At 39.3% G+C, this 9630-nt stretch overlaps 1 protein-coding gene and 1 long non-coding RNA gene across 2 annotated transcripts; both read right to left on the reverse strand.

Annotated features, from left to right (window-relative positions):
- Positions 1-1002: 1002 nt before the first annotated feature.
- LOC138857142 (uncharacterized) lies at positions 1003-2683 on the reverse strand. Its single transcript, XR_011396143.1, has 2 exons — positions 1228-2683; positions 1003-1083 (listed from the first exon to the last, which is right to left on the reverse strand). It is a non-coding gene; the product is annotated as an uncharacterized lncRNA (long non-coding RNA).
- A 3790-nt stretch (positions 2684-6473) lies between these two features.
- LOC138856936 (uncharacterized) lies at positions 6474-7546 on the reverse strand. Its single transcript, XM_070107943.1, has 3 exons — positions 7409-7546; positions 7216-7296; positions 6474-6973 (listed from the first exon to the last, which is right to left on the reverse strand). The coding sequence occupies exons 1-3, from the start codon at positions 7544-7546 to the stop codon at positions 6803-6805; spliced, it is 390 nt and encodes a 129-aa protein (XP_069964044.1). The 3' UTR covers positions 6474-6802.
- Between the last annotated feature and the right edge of the window lie 2084 nt (positions 7547-9630).

Here is a 9630-nt window from a genome sequence, read left to right on the forward strand (position 1 = left end):
TACTGTGTTAATGATTCTATTAAAAGCGGTTCATTCCATAGCAGGTCTGCACAATTTGTGTTTTTGTCGTCATTCTGATAATATCGGGAATATTTGCACATTTCAACCGTATTTTACAGCTGGCATAATGTTACATTTCTGGACCTTAGTATACGACATTCTATATAAATTCAAAATATTGAAATTGACTCCTAAGCAAAAATACTGTCATCCGGAAATCAAAATCTGTAATTAGCATGTCCCTGACAAAACAAAATCGATTTAGCTTTTTTTAAATTAGCTTTTTGTTTATGACCAATTCTTGGGCTGTTCAATTGTGGTATTGTTTTTGCTTAAGTTTTTCTATCGATCACCTAAAGCTCAAAATCCAACTGAAGATAAACAACAATTGCTGAAACAAAAGCAAATGCAAGCCATATGCTTTAAGCTAATTTCTTTGTATGTAGCGGCATTTTATCCAATTGTGTGTGTTAGCGGGTATTTCTGCGAATATACTGTTTGCTTTATTAGTATAGTATTTGCTTAAATAATCACATTAACATTGTTGTACTTTTTATTCCGATTATTTTTCATATTATTATAACCTAAAACTGTTAGAAATTTGCTGGGATCCAATTAATATAAAGAACAAAATGGTTACGAATACGGTTCCGCTCCCGCTTTCCGTCCTTGATTTTAAGTAATGAGGAGAGTTCAATTTTCTAATTAATTATATTAATTACATAAAAGCTAATTATTTTTCTCGAGATCCATTTTGTGTTCTAGAATTTCCTTGCCAGCATTTTTTTTTTTTGTTTGTTCTTTTTTTTTTTGCCGTTTTGCTCTTTTTTTCGCTGTTCTTTCCTGTGCGATACGTTTATTTTGCTCAAGCTTTCTTTGAAATTCTTGATCTTGCTGCTCTTTGATACTCATTGCTTGTATGTTTTTTTGTCGAGAATATTCCTTCCTCCGTAAATGGCGGTACACATGAAATTCCCCGGAACCAGCACCAGCACTAGATCCCATAACATTGCGCACAAAGGATGGTGCTATTTGATTATAACCTTTTTCTTTGTGAATCTCGGGTATTACAATTGGCTTATTCTGTTGAGTATATTATATACATCATTATTAGGTATATTAGTATGAAACAAGATATACAATTTAAGTAACATTTAAGATTTGCAGAAAAAATATTAACGAAAGAACACCAGAAAAATAAATTTTAAAATAAATAAATGATGATACAATATTAAAGCTGATGCCAGCGCCTAGAAGGTGTCTCGCTTGGATGCCAAAAACGGTATGACAACGATTACTACGCTTTGCTGTCTCTCCCTACAAGTAAATAATGTGTTTGATTAATTCGAAGTCTTAGTGTGTTATGGGTTGGTGGCGAGGGGATCATACAATTGTATCGACTGGCGGTTGTAAGAACCCAATTAATTCACACAAAAAAAAAAAAACATAAATAAAAACAATAGCAGTCCAGACAAAACAACTATATTATTAGAAGAAACCGCTCCTTAATATGATTATCATACAGATCTTTTTTTGAATAACATAAAAGATATAAAATATCAAGCCCAATGAAACTAGCGTGCTAGTACCTGAAGTGCAAAAAGAGTGAAATCAGAACCGACAGTAATCGTAAGACAAAGCGGCAACCCTACAAAAATCTCCCCTTGCTGAAGAACGGAGGATCTGGCAGCTGAAAACTCTAATAAGAAACTAGAACATTTCTACACTATGCAGTGACAAAAACAAAAGGAGGTTCACCTTTGAACCTTAAGACTGAATACTAGATATGAGGGCAGTACTGTCAGTATCGTTGCCGAAATTAACGACGGGTTGCTGGAATCTAAAACCAAGCTTCCACGCTCATTTGGAACAAGGAAAAATTGTTTGCACCATCCGCCGTCATTACTCTAAGTCGGTTTACAAAAGTCAGTATCAAGAAGTCAAAGAAGCGGCGGCCAATTGAATGGATAGTATTTCACGAATATTCCAAATCGTTTGAGCAAATTTGACGAAGCTACAACTATTTTTATATTTATATTATGAAAATTTTACATTACAAATATTTAAAACATTTTTTCCACAATTCACGTTTTAATGCCGGTCCCGGTTATCGGCGTTGCCTTTGTTATAAGGGGCACCGTAATTTCATTTTCCCCCGAGTAACTTTCGAAAATTTTTCCCTTTGCCAAATTATTTAATATTTCTTCGTAAAAATTTGATAGAAATTCTTTAAATGTCATACTTTAATATACAATTTTTATATAAAGAGATTTTAACTGTTGCGTGTTTTTACATGGATTATCGAAATTGAGGCGTAGTAAGCAGAGCGAAGCAAATTGTTGGGCAACTCTCATCTTTTTACGTTCTGACAATTTGATATATTTCGATTATTTTCCAATGTTTTCGAAAGTGATAACATTGAACCTACTAGGCGACTTTTTGTATCATGTTATTTAGAGAAATTTGTAAATTCGGAACTGGTTGGGTTTAATTCCAAGAACTATCTAATATACACAACTTCAATGTACTTCGGATTTGATTTTCAAAATTTGGCACATAAACTTGAAGCCAGAAAATGAGAAAAATGTTGCCAAATGGTTATTATTTATAATTTTAAATTTATTATTAATTCAATATTTGATTATTTATATTAATAAATATTATTATTATTGAATATATAGCTTAGCTAATATCAATTTAAAATTGATGAATTTTGGGGTTTTTTTGGAGTTTTAGGGAGCAAAATGTTTTAGAGTTGGGAACACTGTTGAAGTGACACAACAGACTCTCTTCTCTGTCATGCACTGCATTTGGTAAACAAATACATGCACGTATTCAACAGATTATTTATGACAGGTATCATGTACGGCAGTGCTATGCTAACTGGGCACTCAGAAAAAAATTCATTGGGCCTCTAACCAGCAGAGTGCAGATTATTTATCACACTAATATAAGTATTTATTTCAATAGAAGGAAATACTTGTATATACTATATGTTCTTTTTTTCCTTTCTTTATAAAATAAAATTAATAACAAAACGCGTCTAATCTAATAAATAGAATCAGTCTGTGAGAATATTATATTATATTAGGTCAAGTAAAAAGTTTGTTCGGTTTTTATCTAAGAGATTGCGTTATTGTCCATAGTACTAGTGTTACGTGTCATATCATGTCATACTATACGGCGATGAAACGTGTTTATTCACGCGCAAAAATTTGGCTTTGACAGTTTTTCGATTGATTTACTCAGTTCGTTGTGAGCGCTCGTCAAAGATGGACACCAACAAAGAGAAAATTCGATATATTTTAAAATTTTTCTTCGATCAAAGCGAAAAAGCAGCCAAAGCGGCTGAAAACATTAATTTAGTTTATGGGTCCGATACTGTAAACGAACGTGTAGCACAAAAGTGATTTGATAGGTTCCGTTCCGGTAATTTCGATGTCAAAGACGCTCCACGCGTCGGGAGGCCTGTCATCGAAAATCGCGATAAAATCATGGAAATAGTGGAAACAGACCGTCACGTGAGCACTTATTTAATTGCTGAGGAAATAAAGATAAGCCAGAAAACCGTTTGGAACCATTTGCATAACCTAGGATTCAAAAAGAAGCTCGATGTTTGAGTGCCACTCGAACTAACGCAAAAAACATGATGAACCGAATTTCCATCTGCGAATCGCTGCTGAATCGCAACAAAATCGACACGTTTCTGAAGCAAATTGTGACTGGCGATGAAAAATGGGTCACTTACGACAATATCGAGCGCAAACGGTCGTGGTCAAAGCTAGGGGAAGCGGCCCAGATGGTGGCCAAGACCCTATGGCCAAACGCTGAATTCGGCCCTCTACTGCCAACAACTGGACCGCTTGAAAGCAGCACTCATCCAGAAGAGGCCATCTTTGATCAACAGAGGCCGAGTTGTGATCCATCAGGACAACGCCAGGCCACACACGTCTTTGGTGACTCGCCAGAAGCTCCTGGAGCTCGGATGGGAGGTTCTAATGCACCCACCTTATAGTCCGGACCTGGCACCAAGTGATTACCATCTTTTCCTGTCCATGGCGAACGCGCTTAATGGTGAGAAGTTGGCCTCAAGAGAGGCCTGTGAAAATTGGCTCTCCGAGTTTTTTGGCAATAGGGACGCCGTCTTCTACGGGGTATAATGAGATTGGCATCACGTTGGCAACAAGTTTACGAACAAAATCGGACAAATGTACACAAAGTTATCATCTTTTGAAAAATCAATAAAAACCCGAACGAACTTTTTACTTTACCTAATATTATATGGCAATAGCACATTTGTTTTCAGAAATAGTAGATTTGTGCACGTTGTCACACATGCAAAATTAACAAGCAATAATTCGTTTGTGGACCGCTTTCTTCGAGGTGTCCTTAGAATAAAAAGGTGAGCACGAACCTCTTGTGTAACGTTTTTTCTGGTTTTATTAGGTTTACATGGAATGTACGATGATCGCAAATCACCATCGCATACCGACAAAACGCCTAGATTCTGCCACAAATTTTTTGAGGCGGTTAATATCTATTCCAGCCAATTGCCCCGTGTTCGTAAAAAGTATGACAACCGAGATGCTGCAGTCTCACCGTCAGCGAGCTCAAAGCATCTATAGCAATTCTGCTATCGTAGTGGTTACATACCTTCCTAAAAGTAGCCGCACTTCGGAGAAGTACTTCTGCTGCCACCTTGATGACTGCCATTTCTGCTTGAAATACACTACAGTGGTCCGGCAGTCTGAAACAAGAGTTGATTGAGTGGGAGAGAGTTTCGGAATGCCCCTCACTGGGACACTTAATGTGTCCAGTTTTCGGGAGTCAGACAGCAACCTTCGCAACAATGTCGCAAGTAAGCCGCTTGTTGAACACGTTCCAGCTGTTTAGTGTGGCTTTATCGAGCGCCTTCCACCAGACAAATACATCATAGAACAATATTGGCTTAGCTACGGTTTCGTAAAGTCAAAGCACAAATTTTAATGAGAGAACCCACCGCTTTCCAATAGGTAATTTACAGTAATATTGGACAACCAGTGCCTTCCCGTCTCTCTCCTCAATATTGGGCTTCCATGATAGCTTTCTATCAAGGATGAGGCCCAAGTACTTCACCTTTTCAACAGGGTGAAGCCGAGAGCCCCCCAATGAGGGAGGGAGTGCTTCTGGGATTTTATACCTCCTTGTAAATAAAACCAGTTCAAATTTATTTGGATTGGCAGCTAAGCCGCTTTTTTCCGCCCAGCTAGCTACCAGATTTAGGTACCCTTGTGTTAACTCATAGACGGCATCCTCTGCATAGGCTATAGGCCTATTTGACCGATATTTTCGGTAAAAAGTCAACTATAGGCACTGGGGTCCACATATTCAGTACCTAGGGGCTTGAACAGATTTGATTCAATTTAGATAATTTTAGATCACAAAGTGTCATATTTTAAACGTATTATTCACGCAAAGTTTTACGCCGATATAATCATTGTTGCTTGATTTGCATACTGGAAAGTGAAAAAATCAGAAGGAATTTAAAATTATGTTATATGGGAAATAGGCGTGGTTGTAATCCGATTTCGTACTATAACATAGAAATATGAGAAGAATATTATGTACCGAATTTGGTTGAAATCGGTTAAGCAGATCCCAAGATATGGGTTTTCACCTAAAAGTGGGCGGTGCCATGCCCACCATTTAATTTTGAACGTGGTTCCTATAAAATCATCTCATACCATCCCAGAGATAAAATTGAATGTCTCTGGCTTGTTTAGTGCTTGATTTATCGCGCTTTTAGTAGTTTTTAACAGTACCGTTATATGGGGAGTGGGCGGAGTTGTCACCCGATTTCACACTGTCGATAGAGGTGTCAAAAACATTTGTTATCAGTGAACATCGTTATTATAGCTTTAGCGGTTTAGGAAATATGCACATTAAACTTATTAGGGGCGGGACCACGCCCACTTTTTAAACAAAATTTTAACTGCGGATGCCCCTCTCTAATGTGATCCTGTGTACCAAATAACAGAGAATAACAGAGCTTAGTTATGGCAATTTATTTGTTTTTGATTAATGGCGTTTTGTGGGCGTGGCAGCGGTCCGATTACGCCCATCTGCAATACCAACCATCTTACGGTACCAAGTTTCATAAAGATATATCGATTTTTACTCAAGTTGCAGCTTGCACGGACGGATGGACAGACAGACACCCAGATTTCAACTCGTCTCTTCACCCTGATCATTTATATATATATAACCCTATATCTAACTCGATTAGTTTTAGGTGATACAAACAACCGTTAGGCTATTATACTCTGTAGCAACAAGTTGCGAGAGTATAAAAAGAATTCAATTAACGTATTTCATCGGTTCGACGGGTGGTAGAAAACACTTTTGGACATTTAAAGGCCCGCTTTAGACGCATTGGTCGAGGTAAGAAAGTTCCACTATTGATAATTTATAATTGATATAATTGATACTATAAAAATAAACAAAAACAGGTCTGGAAATCAGTATAAAAAACGTTAAGATAATTATAAAGGCATTGGATTGGACAATTAATCACCGAAAATAGCGCAAGGCAGCCATGCAAAGATAGAAATGACTGCAGCAGTGGAATAGCCATCAGACAAGCAATTATGACATCTTGTTTACAAAGTATGTATTCTTAACATTTTCATTCACAGAACATACACATTTAAGTACTTTGGTTTAGTATTTTAGTTAATATATGGTTATTATATTCTAATATATTACATTACAGTACGACATATTTTTCACACATTTGATATTCTTAAAACTTGTTTCTCTCCCGTTAAGTATTTTTATTTAATATAGCCAAAGGAATGGTGTTGGTTTGTTCCATTAAATCAAGAGCCTTCTCTTCGTTTTTAATAAATTTAATAAAATATTCTTCCATTATCTTTTGTTTCTTTTTAGCGGGTTCCAGGAAGTCTTCATCATTGTTTCTCTTTCTCTTCGGAATCTGTGGAATAAAAAGTTTTTAATCATATGTTTATATTAATAAATGAAATCAATTTAAAAAAACCTTTGCCAATGCTCTCTTCCGTCAGTTCTTGAGTGAAATTGGATTTGTAGGCGCCTATTATTTTGTGAACGTCTTCGTATTCCCAATTCGATGGAGCACTTCCACTTGGGCCAATCATCTTCCTTTCCTGCCTTATATATTTCATTAATAGAAATGGTACTATTTGTGAAATTGTGTACAAACCTGTACTTCTTTGCCAAATTGTTTATGCGATTTCGTAGTTCGTCCGTTGCAAGCAAAACTCCATGTTTATTTTCCAGCTGCGTTCACATTTTAGCATAAATATGGCTATTTTTATGCATTCCATGCAACTGTTGGTTATATTGGGCCCACACTTCAATTATTTTTTTAATGGTTACGTTTCCAACGTACTTTTTTCTTTTCAATTGTTATTTTTTCCTTTTCACGTTTGAATTTAAACTCTTTATGATAAATGTCAAAATGGCTGAAAACATACATATGATTATGACAGAAGAGCTTAAAGCCTTGGGTATGTTTAGTGCAATCCATCGTAGTGCATTGCACAACACCACATAATTTCTATGGTTTCTTGAACACCATTGTATTACAGAAATCCATTTGCTTTGGAACAAAAATTGAAAATACGGTTGACACACATATGGTTTCTGTACCATACTACAATATGTACTATATGTGTGTCTCTGGCATTACTGTAAGTATATGGGAAGTATGTACATCAAATGCAATGCCAGACGAACAGCACGTTGCCTACAGCTTTAAATTCATAATAAATCTACAAATTAGTTGCTCCATTAATACTGTCGCAAGCAAAGGAAAGCAATTTCAATTCCCACAACAGCCGGTTCTGCGATACCGGAATTGACCCGGATTTTATCCGGCCAAGGGCTGTTATTTCGACGATCTAACCCTGTTTGGATCGGTAAGTTTTAGATTAAGTTTGTCGTCACTGGAGCAACGCCTAGCAGCAGGGTTGCTCCGTATCCTCCTGACCCGTGCTGGCATTGAGTCCAACCCGGGCCCCGAGGTATTCTACTGCTGCGTATGCGCAAAAAGGCTCCATCCAAATTCCACCTCGGTTAGGTGCAATACATGCAATGGATGGAGCCATCTTAAGACCTGCTCGGGCCTTAAGACACACAGGGAGTGGACCACGAGTTACGTGGCCCCATGCTGTCAACGCAATAATGCGACATATGCCTCAACGGCCGTGCAACCTGCACCATGTTCGCGCACTGCGCTGCCACTCCAGTCGAGTGGCCAAAATAGGACCTCCACGGTCCTAAGGAGCTCACAAAGACAGCACAACTCCCAATCTGACCAACCTCCCCCCCCCCCCACCTTCATCCAGCTCCAATCCCCGTGCGAGAACCACACAGCAACTCCTGGTTCCTCGCACAGTCTGTTCCGTGTGTCAGACCATAATACGCCGGAATGTCACATCAGTCAAGTGCAATTCTTGTGCTGGCTGGTGTCACTTTCTGTCGTGTTCTGGCCTGCGCACCACACGAGAGTGGAGTGCGTCGTATGTTGCCCCATGCTGTGGGAGTCTGCCCCCGCAATCACAAACAGTGGCGTCGCCAACCAACACCATAGTGCGACAACCGCCCATGCGGATAGCACAGCTGCAACAACCACCACCTACACGCACCCCACTCACCCCTAGGATCACGACTGGACACCCGCGACAAACGCGACTCTTACAATTCAACTGCAACGGACTCCAAAGCAAGATCGAGGAGATAGTTGCATTTATGAGCCGGGAGCGCGTAACGATAGCTGCGGTCCAAGAAACCAAGTTAAACAGCCGCTCAGATCTTCTGAGTTGTGCAGGTTTCAACGTTTTACGTAAGGATCGCGAGCGAGATAATGGTGGAGGCCTAGCCTTCATATTGCACAACACCGTGCAATATCGTCTAATCGATGTTGACATCGACCGCAGGGACACTACCCTAGAATGTCAGGGAATAGCTGTCCGGTCAGGCGATGTCGAGCTCGAAATATTTAATATATACATCCCCCCAGTTACATGTTGCCCAACAGGATATCACCCGAATATAGATGCGCTACTTCGTGGTGAAAACCGTCTGGTGCTAGGCGACTTTAACGCGCATCACGATCTTTGGCATTCCTGCCTGTCAAACGATCGTAGGGGGATGGAGCTGGCGGAACAGATAGACGATTCGACATTCTGCACAATGAATGACGAAGCCCCCACCAGAATTAGGGGCACCTGTAATAGCTCGCCAGATATTACCATCGCTAGCGGTGGTCTGATAAATAGTATAACCTGGCGACCTATGCTAACTCTTGCATCAGACCATCTGCCCATAATTATCTCGATCGAGAAACCTCCTGACTTTATTTCTGTGGATAACCGCACCTATGTTAACTTTAACAAAGCTAACTGGGTCGGCTTCACAGAATTTACTGAGAGCACCTTCAACGCACTATCCATTCCTACGGACGTCATCGTTGGCGAGCGTCAATTCCGCAAGGTGATCGCTGCTGCTACAGCTCGCTTCATACCGGCTGGAAGAATAGCGGAACTCCGCCCTAATTTCCCAGCCGAAGCAGCTGTATTAGCAAATGAGCGCGACACCTTACGCCATGCC

Source organism: Bactrocera oleae, chromosome 4 (genome assembly GCF_042242935.1).
Source record: "Bactrocera oleae isolate idBacOlea1 chromosome 4, idBacOlea1, whole genome shotgun sequence".
NCBI lineage: Eukaryota > Metazoa > Arthropoda > Insecta > Diptera > Tephritidae > Bactrocera > Bactrocera oleae.